Source organism: Leptodactylus fuscus, chromosome 4 (genome assembly GCF_031893055.1).
Source record: "Leptodactylus fuscus isolate aLepFus1 chromosome 4, aLepFus1.hap2, whole genome shotgun sequence".
Lineage (NCBI taxonomy): Eukaryota > Metazoa > Chordata > Amphibia > Anura > Leptodactylidae > Leptodactylus > Leptodactylus fuscus.
In genome coordinates, this window is record NC_134268.1 from 1,598,580 (window position 1) to 1,619,099 (window position 20,520).

The 20,520-nt window shown below is 51.1% G+C and overlaps 2 protein-coding genes across 6 annotated transcripts; one reads left to right on the forward strand and one right to left on the reverse strand.

Annotated features, from left to right (window-relative positions):
- Positions 1–219: 219 nt before the first annotated feature.
- On the reverse strand, positions 220–13,312 carry EEF1D (eukaryotic translation elongation factor 1 delta). 5 transcript variants are annotated; one of them, XM_075269996.1, is made up of 9 exons: positions 13,255–13,312; positions 5,378–5,501; positions 4,367–4,438; positions 3,008–3,079; positions 2,253–2,340; positions 1,748–1,857; positions 1,029–1,250; positions 604–798; positions 220–308 (listed from the first exon to the last, which is right to left on the reverse strand). In XM_075269996.1, the coding sequence occupies exons 2-9, from the start codon at positions 5,495–5,497 to the stop codon at positions 270–272; spliced, it is 918 nt and encodes a 305-aa protein (XP_075126097.1). In that variant the 5' UTR covers positions 5,498–5,501; positions 13,255–13,312; the 3' UTR covers positions 220–269. The 5 variants fall into 5 exon arrangements, with proteins under 5 accessions (XP_075126097.1, XP_075126093.1, XP_075126095.1 ...); XM_075269992.1 differs by lacking the exon at positions 13,255–13,312 and adding an exon at positions 6,052–7,223; XM_075269994.1 differs by lacking the exons at positions 4,367–4,438; positions 13,255–13,312 and adding an exon at positions 6,052–7,223.
- A 408-nt stretch (positions 13,313–13,720) lies between these two features.
- TIGD5 (tigger transposable element derived 5) lies at positions 13,721–16,617 on the forward strand. The gene has a single exon (XM_075269997.1). The coding sequence runs from the start codon at positions 13,912–13,914 to the stop codon at positions 15,577–15,579; it is 1,668 nt and encodes a 555-aa protein (XP_075126098.1). The 5' UTR covers positions 13,721–13,911; the 3' UTR covers positions 15,580–16,617.
- Positions 16,618–20,520: the final 3,903 nt, after the last annotated feature.

Consider the following 20,520-nt stretch of genomic DNA (forward strand, 5'->3'; position numbering starts at 1 on the left):
CTGTAGCTGCCCAAGTCAGGCTGTACTGAGGCAGCATTGCAATGGTGGCATACAGAATGAAACCCAAATATCAAAGGCGTGGGACTGGGCTGCAGGGGATGCTCTGCCCTTCATATATACTATACTCCATAGTCAGCTAGGGTGAGAGCTTTACAGTATGGAGGAACCCCGCATCATGTGACTACACCCCCCACAACAGAATGAGGCGGAGACAGGACAGAGGTTACAAATGCTGATCTTTATTGACACTCCGGTCTGTAGGGTCAGGGCTAGACCTTGTTAAAAGCAGCGATATCCACACTCTGCACCTAGAAACAGAAGAACGAGGCATGTGACAAGATGGCAGCACCGAGGGTAGTCAGACTGGTAGTAACATGGAATACTGTAGTCACATCCAGAGCTGCAGCACAGTGTTCTGTGGTGCCCTGGATGTTATAGTGTGTCCCAGCAGGGCCCTGGCAGCTGAAGTATAAATGCAGCTCCGGATGTGCTCGAACATTACACAATACTCTCACCCCAGCCTGCACAGTATACACATCAGTATATATCACCTAGAGGACCGCAGGGTCTTGTAACCGACATGTTTTACAATCCGATACTTACATAGTCTTCAAACTTGGTGATCTCCTCCTCCAGCAGGTCTGTGCCGACCTTGTCATCCTCCACCACGCACTGGATCTGCAGCTTCTTGATGCCGTAACCCACAGGCACCAGCTTGGAGGACCCCCACAGCAGCCCGTCCATCTGCACCGTGCGCACACACTCCTCCAGCTTGGCCATGTCCGTCTCATCGTCCCACTATGGAGAACACAAGCAGGTTAGAGCCAAGATGGAGGCCAGGACAGAAGAACAGGAGCGTTACAGGAGAGGAGAGCTGCTGTCCGGACACCGACACTACACAGTGGGCAGAGCCATCTACTAAGAACCCACTAGGAACCCCGCCCCCCACCCTGGCAATGCTGAGACCATCCCCATAGGAAAGCGCCTCGATAACCACGACCTAGCAATCCTCCACTAGCACTGCTCACCGGTTTTACATCCAACAAGATGGAGGACTTGGCGATCAGGCCGGGCTTTTTGGCTTTCTTCTCGGCGTACTGACGCAATCTCTCTTCTTTGATCCTGGCGGCTTCTGCGTCTTCCTCTTCATCACTTCCGAACAGGTCAATATCGTCATCATCATCCTCCTCCTCTGCCTTGAGCTTTGGGGCTGCTGCAGGGGGGGCGAGGACGGGGGTCGGAGCAGGAAGCTACAAAGAGAGGGAAAACCCAAAGTCATGAACCAGAGAAAGCCATTGCTGTGGATGGGGGCGCCCTAGCGGCGAGTCACAGGGGTTACCCAGGAGTGATACATCAAACCAGTGGGTAACCCATTACATGTATACGGCCTGAAGCCCCCACACTCACAACAGTTACTGGTGCGGGGGCTACTGGGGAGGCCGAAACGCAGTCATGTGACCGGCTCAGCTCTACAGGCCACAGCCCAAGCAGAGGAGCTGGACATGACTGAAGACAGGACCGAGGGATCCCCAGCTGCCGCCCCTGCAGAGGTAACAGGGGACCGGGGTGTATATTTGGAATAAAGCTCAACCAGTGCAGGGAATGTACCTGTAACCCCTTAAGGGTGAAGTCTGACTGCAGATAACCCCTTTAACAAGGCACCCATCACACACACAGCTCCAGGCATACCCATATACAGGAAGAGGCTGTTCCCAGCAGCCACCACTAGGGGCGCTTTCTACGTTACCTTGCACACCGGTGGAGGCTGGGGCGCTGAGGCTTGTGAGGTAGCAGACTTCTCCAGTGTACTGACCCGGCTTTCCAGTTTGGAGATGACCGACTGAAGGTCCTTCACCACTAGAACCGAGGAAACAAAGACCATCAATGCATGAAAGACCCGACGCCGCCGGCCCCAGGACCCAGTCAGTGAGCGGGCCGATCATTCCCAGCATGCTTCCCATTACCAGGTGAGCTTAGGACAGGCCTTCTATTGAAGGCTGCCGGGGGACAGACCCAGGACCCCTGCATTAGGGAAAGCACTGCAGCCTCTTCTCTACATACCAAGCACAGCACCATACACCGTATAGTGGCTGCGCTCAGTATTGCAACTCAGCCCATTCACTTGAATGGGACTGAGCTGTGAACACATCATGTGACTAATGGACATGACATCACAAGCAGTGTTCAGCTGATCTGCAGGGGTCCTGGGTATCCTCTTAGTCTGCAGGGGGCAGTAGTGTGTCTGTGGGCACCTTTCTGCAGGCTCTGGTTCTCATGCTCTAGACTGGCGACCCGTGACAGGAGCTCGCTGTTCTCTCCTCCGGGGGCGGCCGCCGTGCTCTGCAACAAGGAACCAAGAAATAGATTAAAAAACAGCAACAACAACATGAAAACCACAGAACCCGAATACTAGTGGGGGAGGGGATACATCAGGCTGCTGCCCCACCCAATAAGAGGAGGGGGGAGAGAGAAATCTGGGGACAGGGAGCAGATCTTAGTGCAGCCAAAGGCATAAGCCCCGCACCAAATCTGAGAAGGCCTCACCAAGACAGAGCAGATTGAGCAGGAACTAGAGAACATGCAGAGCGGATCTGATTGGACAGGGTCAGACCACAGCCAGCAGGGGGCAGAAGACCTCACAGACCCCTACTCTACTACAGCTCTGGCATGTAAAGGGTGGGCTCACTTATATCAGGGGGAAGCAAGATTTACATATACTCCAGTCACATCCAAAGCTGCATCCACAGCCCCCACAGCCCTGCCAGTGTCTAAACACTACACCCTCCCCCCACAGTGCATGTTCTATACAGATATTATACCAGCAGGGGGCGGCAGAGATCTAACTGTCTGCACGAGATGCCACATCAGCAGAATGGAGACTGCAGCTCTGGAGGTGAGGATTAGCGGCTACACGTGTGGCCTCCCCCGGGGGGCGCTCAGGTACCTCCTCTATACCCTCATCTACCAGTGCTGGACACTATACCCTGGAGATCGGTGATGGACTTACAGTACGGGGCCCTGAGTGGCTCGGGGGAGGGGGAGCTTGGCCGTCCTTAGGACTATTCAGGACTGTCCTCAGCTAGAAAGGGGAGAAATGTGGATTGGTTTAATGAGCGGGACCAGCAGGGATGGGGGAAAGCGGGGGAGGGAGAGACAGGAGGAGCCATGCAAGGTCAGGATCGGGAAGGGTTAATGAGGGCATGCACTGGACGCAGAACAAGCAGCAGCGACCTCTCCATGCACAGACCACACACACGACCCGCTGGACATCAGCACCAGGGACCGAGAGCCTTGGACGGAGGCGATAAATCAGGTGGATCCAGTAGGTGGCGCTGTCTAGGAGTCGCTGCATCGGCTGATGTGGACAGGGCTCACCGGAGGCAGCGCCACCTACAGGATACACATCAGGCCGCCATATGCAATACTCAGTGCAGACGTCCATTCCTGTACTGCCCCCCACTGTCTGTGTATCAGTATGACAGGTTAATGTACAACATCAGGATCTTTGGGAGTCTGTTGCTTTATTCGGTCTCCTGTCTTATACTCCATTCACATCCAGAGCTGCACTTACATCTAGTAGTCAGAATGCAGCCACTGACCCCCCCTGCATTGTATAGGGGGCGCTGTGCTGTACAGCAGGAGATATAACACCCTCCCCCACCCCCTCAGACACTCGCTCCCTCCCTCAGCCATTAACTGTGAATGCAGCTTTAGGTGTGACTGGAGTAGAAACACTGCAACTCAAGATCAGTACAGGAAAAACACAGCACTAGACGATTAGTATGACATGTAATCCATCCGCCATGACGAGACCCCCCCGGGCAGATCGAGCGCCGGTCGCTGAAGTGTCGCCGAAATCCTTACGGGGTTTTCAAGGCTTATTAATGGAGGACAATCCTTAGGACAGATCCTTGACTGAAGATCAGCACGAGCACGTCCAGGATCCCGACTGACCAGCTATTAGAGCTGACCGGGCACAGCGCCATCACTGTAGAGTGGCCATGTCTGGTATAACAGCTCAGCCCATTCCTGTGAACAGGACACGTGACCACTGGACATGACATCACACAGCCAATAGCTGATCTGCAGGGACCCCGAGTGCCAGAGCCAAGACCCAATAAGTGCTAGAAAACCCCCAAGGAAAACTCTGGGCAAGACGCAATCACCAAGACTACGGCAGAGGGGACAGGAGGGGTCGTGCTCTGCCCCCCACAGTACAGCGCCCTCTGGTGGAGTCTGGGCAGCACATGGCAGGCGTGTTAGTGATGAGAGATGGCGGTGGCACACACGGGGTATCAGCACACACAGGAGGACGAGGTTAGAGAAGGGCAGCACAGCCGGCTCCGGGTTTCGGGCTGGTACTCACTCCGGCCAGCGATTTCTGGATATTCTCCCTGGCTCTGGCAATGTCCCTGAGGATTGTGCTCGCTCCGTCATCCTGTAGGCCGTGCACAAAGAACCACACACACATTTACAGGTTACCGGGAGGGAAAGAGCAGGAGGCCGAGAAAAGGCCTCAGCCTGGCTGGGGTAACAACAGCTGCTAATGCCCCGACCACCAGCGAGCAAGAGAAGCAGCCGGAAGGAGGGAGAAGCGGAGACAGGACGGGGTCACCCACCCTCTGCACAAGGGGCTCACCCAATACTGACATGTAGAAGATCTCTGCTTGCTGTCTGATCGCTCAGGTTTAGTCTTTAGGTCAGTGACTGTGTCCTGCTCACACAGCTGCTGGGTCTGTTACAGCAAATCCATCCGAGTAGCAGCAAAAAATATAATGGCTCCCTCTAGTGGGCCCTCCATGAACACGCGGCGGCGGACAGATCAGTAAGCAGAGATCTTTGCAACAGGGAGGAAGTGAAAGCGCTGCAGAACATCGCGGCCTAGATGACACAACACTGCAATATGCCCTCAGGAGATATTCACACTGGATCAGAAACTGCACTGAACAACCTGCCTGTGTGAATAGACCCCTGTCACGCAGCTCTGCGCTGTACTAGTGTAAGATTTGGTCTCCTCCCATGAGCCTGTGCGACAAGATTTATGCAGATTTTAGGACCCCTTTAACACCCCAGGAGGCAAAATGTCACCAAGTACAGTGCAGAAGGTGTCCAGCAGTGCTAGGGGTAGTGCACAATGGAGGGGAGGCGATGTACTAAAATATTAAACCCCCCTCTCACCTATAGCTGCATGGTCAGGAGTCACCGACCTATTGGTATGAGACTACAAGTCCCAGCATGCTCCAGTCACTTCTATGGGAGGGCACATGCTGGGAGTTGTATATACAACAGCCAATAGAGGGTCTCCGAGGGTGCAGTCACTGCTATACCTAGGGGGCGCCATTACTATAGACCCCGATCACCCAACATCCCTACTGACCTGGGACTGATTGTGGGGTGCGGACTTCAGGCTCAGGCGCTCATGATACTGCTTCTCGGCATCGTCGTACTTGTATTTATCAAACCAGATCTTCTCTGTGCTGAGGAATGAAGCCGCCATGTCTCTGCAAGATACAAGCGTGCAGGTCAGTTATCTGTACCACGGCCCCCCCTCCATGAGTGAGCGTGTGGGCACCGGACCCATTGTTATACATCTAAGGGGCTTTACTGCAGTAAGTGTATGGTAAGTGACACCAAGGGGGTTACACAAGCTGTATATGGAGGATACGCCAAGGACTTACAAGGGGCTCCGGCTTCCTCCAAGTGTCTACGCATCGTAGGGGAGAATTCACATGCAGCAGGTTTGTTGCTGAACTTTCTGCAACTATTCCGTTCTTGCTGTCAGTGAATGGCGGCGCCTGCATGGAAGACCCTGAAGGTTTCTATTCACTGACAGCAGTAAGAGGTATAGACTGGAGGGCAGGAACATTATATACAGTGCACAGGGGCAGGACCCCAGGGGGGAGGGGCAGGACCCCAGGGGGGAGGGGCAGAGGCCAGGACTTTGGCACCAGTTAATGTAAGATAAGGGGGGGGGATGAGGATGAACCAATGAGATCCTACAAGGCGGCGACATTACAGGTGGGTGGTATATATGTATATAGAGACTCCTACTTCTTGCCACCATGCCTGGTCTTTACCGGCCTGGGGTGTTTGGCTACAGATGGCGACTTGTTGGCTTTCGCAGCGCTGGCCGCCGGATGGCTTTGGGCCACATAGAAGTTCTCTTCGGCTTTGTCGTAAGCGCTCTTGTCAAGCCAGACTCTCTCGCTGTCGGTATGCAGGTAGTACGCGGGGTAATACAGCCCGTTGGGGTTCTCCTCTGGAATACTGGCCAGCTCCTTCTTCCTGACCGGCTGCTGCTTTCCTGCAGATTTTTTGCCCCATTTATCCTTTTTGCCCCTTTTGCCCGTGTTGTGGCTCCAGGTGCTGAGGTTCGGCTCGGCCTGTGCCATATGTTCGTAGTACCGCGCCTCCGCCTGGTCATACAGAGACTTGTCCAGCCACACCTCAGACAGCAGGCTCTGCAGACCGGCCCAGTGAGGCTTCCCATTCACAGTTGGGTCGGACACGATGGAGTTCAGGGTCAGCGGACTGGGCGCGGTGGCTGGAGTGGGGGTGGCACTGGCATACCCTTCGTCCGGCGTCTTCTGTGAGGACCTTGGCACGGCTCGGTTATGAGAAACGAGATTAAGGTTTAGCATACGAGGAGCTAGCGGGGAGGAGTACTGCGTGACAAACTGGCTCTCGGCATCCTCGAAGTTGAACTTGTTGACCCAGACGCCTTGGCTGAGGTGGTGACAGGCCGCCCTATTGCTGTGGCAGCAGCCCTCCGCCGCATTGTTCTTCGCCGTGCCCTGAATGGCCTTGTGTTTCTTAATGGCGGCCATTTTGGTTGGAGGTTTGCCCTCCGTTGCCCCGGCCCGCTCTGCGGCCAGCCAGGTGTGGTAATAACATTCAGCCTCATCGTAGACGTACTTCTCCAACCACACGCCATCGGCCATCATACCCAGAAGACTAGAGTCCACCTTGGAAGGAGAGGCTTTGTTTCGGGGAGACCGTCGCCTCTTTTTCTGCTTCTTGCCGTTGACTTTCTTCTGGTCGATGTTCAGGGAGTTCTCTGCGGGTTCGGAAGGGTTCCCGTTGGGGGCTTCGATCTTTTTAGGGGTTGGTGTGGTCTGGGCCTCACACGTGAGCTGAGCAGCGTCCTCGCACTTGTGTTTGTCCACCCAGCCGGACTCCGCGGGGCTCTGGTGCTTCCTTGTCCTCATCTTCAGCACGAAGCAGCATTAAAAGACAACAAGAGCTGTAACGGCGGACAGAAAAGCACAAGAGACACAGGGCATGTACCAGAGAAGACACCGGGGGGCGTTATAGGGGGCCAGAGAGGGTCAGACCAGGGTGACAGAACAGCCAGGACACAATGAAGGCAATAGCACTGCAGGGAGCAGCAGGTTTTGGCAGGAGACGGATCACACTGGATTATACACATTGTGACTGTCAGACCTGGGGGGGTCGGGGCCTTGGGTAAAGCTTATTCTTAGGCTACATGGATGTCAGACCCCTGGGGAACACTCCCAAGGGTTAAATTCCCCAAAACCGAGGCTCTCCAGGTGCTGCAGAACTACAACTCCCAGAATGCTCTTCTAACAAAGGAAATTAATGCAGACCCTTACACTGGCCATATTTCCTTGGTAGATGCTACAATGGAGGGGTTAAAGGTAGGTTCTCCCTGACCTAGCACCGATCCAGTAGGTGGCGCTGTCCCATCCAAGCAGGAGAGTTAGGGGTATATTTAGGAAAGCCATATCTGCCCTCGAGGCGGAGGCTGCGACACCTGTGACCGGCAGAGCTAAGGCCGCGCCACGTCAGGGAGAACCGACCTCAGACCACTGCTGAAGACATTCCCTATGCTGGTCCAGGGCGGGCCATGGGGCTGTAACCTGCAGTAGTCGGGGGGTGACCGAGTCCGCCGGGTCTTCTCTGGTAAAGCCACATTTCCATGAAGCCGTATCATGCAATGATGGTGGGACAGACGGTCTAGACGGCGAAGACTAACCAGGAGGCCGCGAACCAGGTCCCAGCTCTTACTGCACAAACAGCAGACCTGGCGCCAAGTTCAGCGCCCCCCACTGGAGCGGATGGAGCAGACGAGGATGCCTCACATTACTATGGAACTGAAAGGAGAAGAAGATCAGCGCCGAGATCTCCGGCACAACCAGCAAGAGAAACCGGACGATGCAGAGGTCTCCGGTCACATCACTGCCCCACCTATGTATATATGGAGCTCACAGGGCACTATAGTATATATGGGGCTCACAGGGCACTATAGTATATATGGGGCTCAAAGGGCGCTATAGTATATATGGAGCTCACAGGGCGCTATAGTATATATGGGGCTCACAGGGCACTATAGTATATATGGGGCTCACAGGGCACTATAGTATATATGGGGCTCAAAGGGCGCTATAGTATATATGGAGCTCACAGGGCGCTATAGTATATATGGGGCTCACAGGGCACTATAGTATATATGGGGCTCACAGGGCACTATAGTATATATGGGGCTCACAGGGCACTATAGTATATATGGGGCTCACAGGGCGCTATAGTATATATGGGGCTCACAGGGCGCTATAGTATATATGGGGCTCACAGGGCGCTATAGTATATATGGGGCTCACAGGGCACTATAGTATATATGGGGCTCACAGGGCGCTATAGTATATATGGGGCTCACAGGGCGCTATAGTATATATGGGGCTCACAGGGCGCTATAGTATATATGGGGCTCAAAGGGCGCTATAGTATATATGGAGCTCACAGGGCGCTATAGTATATATGGGGCTCACAGGGCACTATAGTATATATGGGGCTCACAGGGCACTATAGTATATATGGGGCTCACAGGGCACTATAGTATATATGGGGCTCACAGGGCGCTATAGTATATATGGGGCTCACAGGGCGCTATAGTATATATGGGGCTCACAGGGCGCTATAGTATATATGGGGCTCACAGGGCACTATAGTATATATGGGGCTCACAGGGCGCTATAGTATGTATGGGGCTCACAGGGCGCTATAGTATATATGGGGCTCACAGGGCACTATAGTATATATGGAGCTCACAGGGCACTATAGTATATATGGGGCTCACAGGGCGCTATAGTATATATGGGGCTCACAGGGCGCTATAGTATATATGGCTCACAGGGCGCTATAGTATATATGGGGCTCACAGGGCGCTATAGTATATATGGGGCTCACAGGGCGCTATAGTATATATGGGGCTCACAGGGCGCTATAGTATATATGGGGCTCACAGGGCGCTATAGTATATATGGGGCTCACAGGGCGCTATAGTATATATGGGGCTCACAGGGCGCTATAGTATATATGGCTCACAGGGCGCTATAGTATATATGGGGCTCACAGGGCGCTATAGTATATATGGGGCTCACAGGGCGCTATAGTATATATGGGGCTCACAGGGCGCTATAGTATATATGGGGCTCACAGGGCGCTATAGTATATATGGGGCTCACAGGGCGCTATAGTATATATGGGGCTCACAGGGCGCTATAGTATATATGGGGCTCACAGGGCGCTATAGTATATATGGGGCTCACAGGGCACTATAGTATATATGGGGCTCACAGGGCGCTATAGTATATATGGGGCTCACAGGGCACTATAGTATATATGGAGCTCACAGGGCGCTATAGTATATATGGGGCTCACAGGGCACTATAGTATATATGGGGCTCACAGGGCACTATAGTATATATGGGGCTCACAGGGCACTATAGTATATATGGAGCTCACAGGGCACTATAGTATATATGGGGCTCACAGGGCACTATAGTATATATGGGGCTCACAGGGCGCTATAGTATATATGGGGCTCACAGGGCACTATAGTATATATGGGGCTCACAGGGCGCTATAGTATATATGGGGCTCACAGGGCGCTATAGTATATATGGGGCTCACAGGGCGCTATAGTATATATGGGGCTCACAGGGCGCTATAGTATATATGGGGCTCACAGGGCGCTATAGTATATATGGAGCTCACAGGGCACTATAGTATATATGGGGCTCACAGGGCGCTATAGTATATATGGGGCTCACAGGGCGCTATAGTATATATGGGGCTCACAGGGCGCTATAGTATATATGGGGCTCACAGGGCGCTATAGTATATACGGGGCTCACAGGGCGCTATAGTATATACGGGGCTCACAGGGCGCTATAGTATATATGGGGCTCACAGGGCGCTATAGTATATATGGGGCTCACAGGGCGCTATAGTATATATGGGGCTCACAGGGCGCTATAGTATATATGGGGCTCACAGGGCACTATAGTATATATGGGGCTCACAGGGCACTATAGTATGTATGGGGCTCACAGGGCACTATAGTATATATGGGGCTCACAGGGCACTATAGTATGTATGGGGTCATACCCAATAAGTCTATGGCCTCATTGTAGGAGACAAGACTACAGGAAAGGCATCGTATTGGGATGGGGTGCAGAAAATTAATGATTGTATATATATTATTGTATTGTATATATGGGGCCACAGACGGTATTCTATATACGGGAAGGGGTCAGCCGGTTTATCCTGGAGACCCAGGCCTGCTCGTGGTTTCTTTTCACGGTTGTGCCGCACCTCTGGCGCTTGTTCAGACAGCTGCATGCAATGAAAGTAAAGAGGAGGAAGAGAACAGCGCGGACAGATGAGAACAGTCACAGCTCCCCCAGAGGTCGTCAGGAGAATTACAGGAATAATTCATGTGTGTGGAGTCCATGTATGCGGGGACTAGTCTCAGACAGTAGTCAGTGGGGGAGGGGGGGGCTCTGGTTATTAGAAGCCACTGACCCCGGACAGCAGAATCAGCGACTGATCCCAGGGATGACCCGACAATCACTTCACCTGAATTCGCCCTGAGGACCCCTCTGACAACCCCCCACGTGTTCGATCTCTCCAGTCCTCATCAGGTTATGACCAAGGGGTTTCACTCCTCACAGCTTTTTGTGCTCAGGGAATCATTGTCATATACCAGGGGTCAGCAAGCGTCAGCTCTGTGAAACTGCAACTCCCAGCATGCTCCATACACTTCTATGTGAATTCCGAGAACAGCGGAGCACGTAGGCATGCTGGGAGTTGTAGTTTCACAAAAGGTGAATGTTGGAGGTTGCTGCGACCTAATGCCGAACACTCCACAGATCACTAGCCCAGAGAGAAAGGTGGTGGGCAGCCCCTCTGCACACAAGACAGCAGGGATCAGTCACTGGGAAGAGCGGCCCTCGGGGTTACATTAGGTCACCGCTCCATATCCTACGTGTGAATATCTGACCCTCCAGAAAGAGCAGGATGAAGGCGGCAGAATGAAGAGGATGATGGAGAGGCCATGCAGATGGAGCGGAGACGACACGGAGCGACGGAGCATACTCACTATGTACCGTGGGAGAACTGAGCGGCCCAGGCAGCAGGAGAGAGAAAGCGGCAAAGGTTAGAAGAGAGCACAAGATACACGGCATGCAAGAGGCCGAGGCATTATATACAGGAGCGCGCGCAGAGCTAATATACAGGCGCGCGCGCGCACAGACCTCACACACGGGAGCGCGCACAGACCTCACACACGGGAGCGCGCACAGACCTCACACACGGGAGCGCGCACAGACCTCACACACGGGAGCGCGCACAGACCTCACACACGGGAGCGCGCACAGACCTCACACACGGGAGCGCGCACAGACCTCACACACGGGAGCGCGCACAGAAACAGCTCTCATTACCAGTTTATGACTTCTGCAGAGGTTTAGCTGCCGCCCCTTCCCCTACAATTCAGGTTACTAGCTATACAACCTGTGCCCTTATAGAGGGGATGGCTCCGCCCCCGGCCCCCTCTATTAGTCACGCCCTACTACAGTGGATTACAAGTTACATAAGATCATCATGTGATACAACGGTAAAGGGTTAACACGTGATCATCTGAACCCCCAGATGTGAGGAGACAAGATGCAGCCAAGGAGCGGAAGAGGATGCAAGAAAACGGAGTAGGGGGCGGTGCACCCCCAGGACGCTAACAGACGGCACTGAGCACCAATCCTGAGCCTGCAGGGAGTCCTGGGAGATTTCAGCTCTGCAGATTAGAGAGCGCTGCTCCGGAGTGTAATACAGAGGAGAAAACGTGTCAGAATATAGAGAGTCCGACATTATAGTGACCAGGTCATCAGATACACTGTATATATACCCCGACATAATATATACACTGCATGAGTGATGTATACAGAGACAACGCCCCTCCCCCCATTCTAAGACATGTAATAATTATATACATTACACCCCTCCCTAAATCATATTTATTCATGGACGGGTAGTATATACTGTCCTGACATAACCCTCCCCTGTATACACATACACTACACCCCCCCACCCGACAGATATGTATAGCTATATCTCACACAGTATATACAGTCCAGCACTATATACCCCATACTCAGCCCCATGTGACAGGTATATAGATATAGCACACAAAGTATATACCCCATACTCAGCCCCATATGACAGGTATATACAGCCCGGCACTATATACCCCATACTCAGCCCCATATGACAGGTATATACAGCCCGGCCCTATATACCCCATACTCAGCCCCATGTGACAGGTATATACAGCCCGGCCCTATATACCCCATACTCAGCCCCATGTGACAGGTATATACAGCCCGGCCCTATATACCCCATACTCAGCCCCATATGACAGGTATATACAGCCCGGTCCTATATACCCCGTACTCAGCCCCATGTGACAGGTATATACAGCCCGGTCCTATATACCCCATACTCAGCCCCATGTGACAGGTATATACAGCCCGGTCCTATATACCCCATACTCAGCCCCATGTGACAGGTATATACAGCCCGGCCCTATATACCCCGTACTCAGCACCATGTGACAGGTATATACAGCCCGGCACTATATACCACATACTCAGCCCCATGTGACAGGTATATACAGCCCGGCCCTATATACCACATACTCAGCCCCATGTGACAGGTATATACAGCCCGGTCCTATATACCCCATACTCAGCCCCATCTGACACCTCCCCCTCCCCTCAGCCCCTGACACCCATTCACATGTCCCCCTCCCCCCACACATTACATTATATACATCACTAGGACGATTATCGTTGCACCGCACAGACCCCCGGAGCTCCCGGTTAATATCCGTCCCCCAGTGCCCCGCCTGCCGGGTCAGGAGCCCTCAGGACCCCCGGGCACGGCCCCGGTACTCACACTGCAGCCGCCGTGTCTGGAGAGAACGGGAGGGAAGGACCGTACCACGTGACAGGCTCTAGTAACCAGCGCACAGGACGGACCAAACCAACACATACTAGAGGGGATACGCTGAGGGGAAACCGGCTTCTAAATGAACCGTCGCTAATCGATTCACTCGTTCTCGGTATCAAACCCGCTCATAATATTTCATCACACAGTTTATCAGCCATTGAGCGGATCAAGTTACCTCGGTTCGTTATCCTGCTCCATTACTGAAATGGTTGCGCCTCTGACGTAGCTGACAGCCAACGTATGCGTAGTAAGGACGTGCGGGCAAGGAGCTATGCGCATGCGTACTTATATGACATGAGGCGACAGCTGGAACTCCAGAGCATGCGCTTTGCCCCCGGCAGGGAGTTGGCATGGCGCATGCGTGGGTGTATGTGTGTCTCTCCCTGACTGGGCAGAGTTTGGGAGGGGTGAGGGGAGCTGTGACAGAAACAAAAGGAAGGCACAGCTGTCACTGGGCACAGCCTGGCACCCCGGCTGTATGCAAGGCATGCCCCTCTAGACTGCAACACAGCATGGCGTGCACAGCTGGCACCCTCATTATCAACCACCAATGGGTGCCCGAGTGACGTGCGTGCCCGTGCCTGCAGCTAGTGCCCTGCTGTCATGTCCTGCCAGCGACGGCGGATCCTACGGAGCAGCCTGGGCGATGCAGCATGCACACAGACCATGGTGAAGATGGCGTTACGTAAGGCTTACTCCATCAAAGACAAGCTGGAAGCCATAGAGAGGGTTAAGAAGGGGGAACGTCAGGCCAGCGTCTCCAGAGACTTCGGGGTGCCAGGAGGAACTCTCCGAGGGTGGCTGAAGGATGAACAGAAGCTCAGATGGTTTCTGGATCAGCTCGGTGGGGATGTAGGGACGCAGAGGAAGAAGATGCGCCTCGCCAACGAAGAGGAGATTGACCGAGCCGTGTATTCCTGGTTCATCACTTTACGACAACAAGGCGTTCCTCTGTCAGGGCCAATCATTCAGGCCCAAGCCGAGACATTCGCCAAGCAGATCTATGGAGAAGACTGCACCTTCAAGGCCAGCCATGGCTGGTTCTGGCGCTGGCAGAAAAGACACGGCATCTCCAGTCAACGCATCTATGGAGAACCAGAAATCAAAACCTCAGACATGGACCCAGTTCTGGTCTATCCAGAAGAACAACCCAAATCACCGCCAAACGATGGTGGTTATGGAGACGAGCAGATCTACAACGCCAACATTACAGGATTATACTGGAAGCTTCTTCCAGACCATACCCATGACATTGCCACAGCTAAGCAGCCCCGCGGCTACCGGAAAGTGAAGGACAGAGTCACCATTCTCTTGGCGGCCAACCTTACGGGCAACCACAAGCTGAAGCCATTGATTGTCGGAAAGCTTCACGATCCACCAAGTCTCCGACACCAGAAGCAAGACAAGTTGTCGGCTACATACAGGCACTGTAAGAAGGCATGGATGACGTCAGAGCTACTCCAACAATGGTTTTTCGAAGAGTTTGTACCTACAGTAAGGCGTTACTTGAGACGATGCTGTCTCCAGCAAAAAGCAGTCCTCCTCGTCAACCAAAGTGCAGGAAGCCCCCCTGAGAAGGAGCTTCAGACCCCTGATGGCAGCATACGGGTCTTGTTCCTTTCCAAAAATACTAGAAGTAAGACCCCGTCCATGGACCAAGGAGTCATCTCCTCCTTCAAACAGCTCTATAAGCGCGAGCTCCTGAGGCTTGTGGTGTCTGCTGAGGGGTCTCCTTCAGATTTTCTCAAGTCCTTTCTGTTGAAGGACATGATCTACCTTTCTGGCCAGGCATGGGGCATGATACAGTCTGGAAGTATCGAGAAATGTTGGCTCTTTGGCCTCAGAGCTTCTTTCGAGAACAGCGCCATGGAGGACACAGTTGGTGATGACTATAGCAAGGTCTTCTCAGACCTGACCAACCTGGCTGCTCTAGTTTGCAAACATTTGGCCCCCGAGGATGTTGCTGAGTGGGTGCACCTTGATGACTCCATCCCAACCATGCAGGACTCCTTAGAAGAGAGGAACACTGACTCCACCTCTGACAACAAAGACCCCAGTGATGATGATGATGATAATGTAGAGTATGACCCAAACCCAACAGCTCTTGAGGCCGTCCAGGGGCTTGAGACGGCACTACGTTGGTTTGAGGCCCAGGAACCACAGATTGTGGCCCCTGTAGAACTAGCGCAGTTGCGTTCCTTACTCGCCAAGGCCCAATGTCTACAGCGCATACAATCGCAAACCAAAGACGCCGACTGTGGCAGGTCCTAAGTGACAAGGTGGGGGAGGGACACGGGTGGCATCAAAGACTTGCAAGGTATCTGTAGGTAGCAGGTTATAGATATATAGACCATGTATACACCCCTGTTATATATCTGTGTGTCAGAGTAGCTCCTCAGGAAATATTGCACTACACATCAGCAGTTCATCCGTCTCATAATACGTATTAGGTCGCGCGGTAATCACTCCGACATCCATGGCATTTTATTAGGGGAATTATTTATTTTTTTTAAAGAATATTTTAGGGCCACTATAGAAGCCCCAGGGGCCAAATAATATTATACCAGAGCTCTGTGGGGTAATCTCAGTCTGTAGGGTCATATCTGTAGGGTAATGAGATGTTACGTCATAGATGTATAATACTATATAAGACATGAGATATTACCATACAGATGTAAGATACTACAGTGCTGGCCAAAAGTATTGGCCCCCCTGCAGTTCTGTCGGATAATCCTCGTGTTCTTCCAGATAATGATTGCAATCACAAACTCTTTGGTATTTTCTTCATTTAATTTGTCTTCAATGGAAAACCACAAAAAGAATTGTCAAAAAGCCAAATTGGATCTAATTCCACAGCAAACATAAAAAGGGGGTGGACAAAAGTTTTGGCACTGTTTGAAAAATCATGTGATGCTTCTCTAATTTGTGTAATTAACAGCACCTGTTACTTACCTGAGGAACCTAACAGGTGGTGGCAATAACTAAATCACAGTTGCAGCCAGTTGAAATGGATTAAAGTTGACTCCACCTCTGTCCTGTGTCCTTGTGTGACCACATTGAACATGGAGAAAAGAAAGAAGACCAAAGAACTGTCTGAGGACTTGAGAAGCAAAATTGTGAGGAAGCCTGAGCAATCTCAAGGCTACAAGTCCATCTCCAAAGACCTGAATGTTCCTGAGTCTACCGTGCGCAGTGTCATCCAGAAGTGTAAAGCCCATGGCCCTGTGGCTAACCTCCCTAGATGTGGACGCAAAAGAAACATTGACCAGAGATTTCACCGCAAGATTGTGCGGATGGCGGATAAAGAACCTCGACTAACATCCAAACAAGTCCAAGCTGCCCTGCAGTCCGAGGGTACAACAGTGTCACCCCGTACTATCCAGCGTCAGCGTCTGAATGAGAAGGGACTGTATGGTAGGAGACCCAGGAAGACCCCACTTCTTACCCACAGACAGAAGCCAGGCTGGAGTTTGCCAAAACTTACCTGAGAAAGCCAAAACCGTTCTGGAAGAATGTTCTCTGGTCAGAGGAGACAAAAGTAGGAGAAGGCCTCAACATAGAGATTACAGGAAAAAAGAGAAGAAGACGCCCCCTACAGTCAGACATGGCGGAGGTCCCTGATGGTTTGGGGTTGCTTTGCTGCCTCTGGCACTGGACTGCTTGACCGTGTGCATGGCATTATGAAGTCTGAAGACGACCAACACATTGTGCAGCATCATGTAGGGCCCAGTGTGAGAAAGCGGGGTCTCCCTCAGAGGTCAGGGCTCTTCCAGCAGGACAAGGACCCAAAACACACTTCAGGTCAGCACTAGAAAATGGTGGTGAGAGAAAGCCCTGGAGACTTGTAAAGCGGCAGCAATGAGTCCAGCCCTGAATCCCATAGAACACCTGTGGGGGAGGGGGAGAGATCTCTTGGTGGCAGTTTGGAGAAGGCCCCCTTCACATCTCAGGGGGGACCGCGAGCAGTTTGCCAAAGAAGAAGGGTCTAAGATTCCAGCAGAGCCTTGTAAGAAACTCATTGCTGGTTAGCGGAAGCGGTTGTGCGCAGTTATTGTGTCTAAAGGTTGTGCTACCAAGTATTAGGCTGAGGGCGCCAATACTTCTGTCCGCACCAGTTCTGGAGTTTTGTGTAAAATGATCAATGATGTGACTTTTTTTTCATTCTCTTTTGTGTTTTTTCATTGCAAACAAAATAACTGAAGATATTACCCAAGAGTTTGTGCTTGTGACGCTAGGTTCACACCTGCGTTCAGGGTCTCCGTTCTGTGGTTTCCGTCTTCTGCATGCAAGAAGACACAAAGCACAGACCGGGTCCGGCCGTGAGCGGCGGTGAGCATTTTATGCTCTCCGCCGCAAAACCGGATTTTTTTTATCCGGACACAGAGTACTGCATGTCCGACTCTGTGTCCGGATTATAAAACCCGGTTTCGCGGCGGAGAGCCTAAAACACTCACCGCCGCTCACGGCTGGACAGCTTTCTCACCCATTCAAATGAATGGGTGAGAAAGTCTCCTGCAGGTTTCCTTCTCCTGCTCTGTTTTATGCAGGAAACGGAAACCTGAAGTACGGAGAGGACAACGCAGATGTGAACGAGCCCTAATCATTATCTGGGGGACAATGAGGATTATCTGACAGAACTGCAGGGGGCGATACTTATACTGTATATACCCTGTGTCACTTATATACTATATAAGAGTCTGTGCTGTGTAATCATTATCTGGGGGACACCGAGGATTATCTGACAGGACTGCAGGGGGCGATACTTATACTGTATATACCCCGTGTCACTTACAGTATATACTATATATAAGAGTTTGTGCTGTGTAATCATTATCTGGGGGACAGCGAGGATTATCTGACAGGACTGCAGGGGGCGATACTTATACTGTATATACCCTGTGTCACTTATATACTATATAAGAGTCTGTGCTGTGTAATCATTATCTGGGGACAGCGAGGATTATCTGACAGGACTGCAGGGGCGATACTTATACTGTATATACCCTGTGTCACTTATATACTATATAAGAGTTTGTGCTGTGTAATCATTATCTGGGGGACACCGGGGATTATCTGACAGGACTGCAGGGGGCGATACTCATACTGTATATACCCTGTGTCACTTATATACTATATAAGAGTTTGTGCTGTGTAATCATTATCTGGGGGACAGCGAGGATTATCTGACAGGACTGCAGGGGGCGATACTTATACTGTATATACCCTGTGTCACTTATATACTATATATAAGAGTTTGTGCTGTGTAATCATTATCTGGGGGACAGCGAGAATTATCTGACAGGACTGCAGGGGCGATACTTATACTGTATATACCCTGTGTCACTTATATACTATATAAGAGTCTGTGCTGTGTAATCATTATCTGGGGGACAGTGAGGATTATCTGACAGGACTGCAGGGGCGATACTTATACTGTATATACCCTGTGTCACTTATATACTATATAAGAGTTTGTGCTGTGTAATCATTATCTGGGGGACAGCGAGGATTATCTGACAGGACTGCAGGGGCGATACTTATACTGTATATACCCTGTGTCACTTATATACTATATAAGAGTCTGTGCTGTGTAATCATTATCTGGGGGACACCGAGGATTATCTGACAGGACTGCAGGGGCGATACTTATACTGTATATACCCTGTGTCACTTATATACTATATAAGAGTCTGTGCTGTGTAATCATTATCTGGGGGACAGTGAGGATTATCTGACAGGACTGCAGGGGGCGATACTTATACTGTATATACCCTGTGTCACTTATATACTATATAAGAGTCTGTGCTGTGTAATCATTATCTGGGGGACACCGAGGATTATCTGACAGGACTGCAGGGGGCGATACTTATACTGTATATACCCTGTGTCACTTATATACTATATAAGAGTTTGTGCTTGTAATCATTATCTGGGGGACAGCGAGGATTATCTGACAGGATTGCAGGGGGCGATACTTATACTGTATATACCCAGTGTCACTTATATACTATATAAGAGTCTGTGCTGTGTAATCATTATCTGGGGGACAGCGAGGATTATCTGACAGGACTGCAGGGGGCGATACTTATACTGTATATACCCTGTGTCACTTATATACTATATAAGAGTCTGTGCTGTGTAATCATTATCTGGGGGACAGCGAGGATTATCTGACAGGACTGCAGGGGGCGATACTTATACTGTATATACCCAGTGTCACTTATATACTATATATGAGTCTGTGCTGTGTAATCATTATCTGGGGACAGCGAGGATTATCTGACAGGACTGCAGGGGGCGATACTTATACTGTATATACCCTGTGTCACTTATATACTATATAAGAGTCTGTGCTGTGTAATCATTATCTGGGGGACACCGAGGATTATCTGACAGGACTGCAGGGGGCGATACTTATACTGTATATACCCCGTGTCACTTACAGTATATACTATATATAAGAGTTTGTGCTGTGTAATCATTATCTGGGGGACAGCGAGGATTATCTGACAGGACTGCAGGGGGCGATACTTATACTGTATATACCCTGTGTCACTTATATACTATATAAGAGTCTGTGCTGTGTAATCATTATCTGGGGACAGCGAGGATTATCTGACAGGACTGCAGGGGCGATACTTATACTGTATATACCCTGTGTCACTTATATACTATATAAGAGTCTGTGCTGTGTAATCATTATCTGGGGGACACCGAGGATTATCTGACAGGACTGCAGGGGCGATACTTATACTGTATATACCCTGTGTCACTTATATACTATATAAGAGTTTGTGCTGTGTAATCATTATCTGGGGGACAGCGAGGATTATCTGACAGGACTGCAGGGGCGATACTTATACTGTATATACCCTGTGTCACTTATATACTATATAAGAGTCTGTGCTGTGTAATCATTATCTGGGGGACAACGAGGATTATCTGACAGGACTGCAGGGGGCGATACTTATACTGTATATACCCTGTGTCACTTATATACTATATAAGAGTCTGTGCTGTGTAATCATTATCTGGGGGACAGTGAGGATTATCTGACAGGACTGCAGGGGGCGATACTTATACTGTATATACCCTGTGTCACTTATATACTATATAAGAGTCTGTGCTGTGTAATCATTATCTGGGGGACACCGAGGATTATCTGACAGGACTGCAGGGGGCGATACTTATACTGTATATACCCTGTGTCAC

Bases quoted from the DNA above. Each gene is read 5' to 3' on its own strand.
- TIGD5 (XM_075269997.1), top strand. From the start codon at position 13,912: ATGTCCTGCCAGCGACGGCGGATCCTACGGAGCAGCCTGGGCGATGCA.
- EEF1D (XM_075269992.1), bottom strand. From the start codon at position 7,208: ATGAGGACAAGGAAGCACCAGAGCCCCGCGGAGTCCGGCTGGGTGGAC. The intron at 4,439-5,377 runs GTCAGTAGGGAT...CACGGCCTACAG, and splicing joins CACCCCACAATCAGTCCCAG to GATGACGGAGCGAGCACAAT. The intron at 3,080-4,366 runs GTGAGTACCAGC...TCCCCTTTCTAG, and splicing joins TCCAGAAATCGCTGGCCGGA to CTGAGGACAGTCCTGAATAG.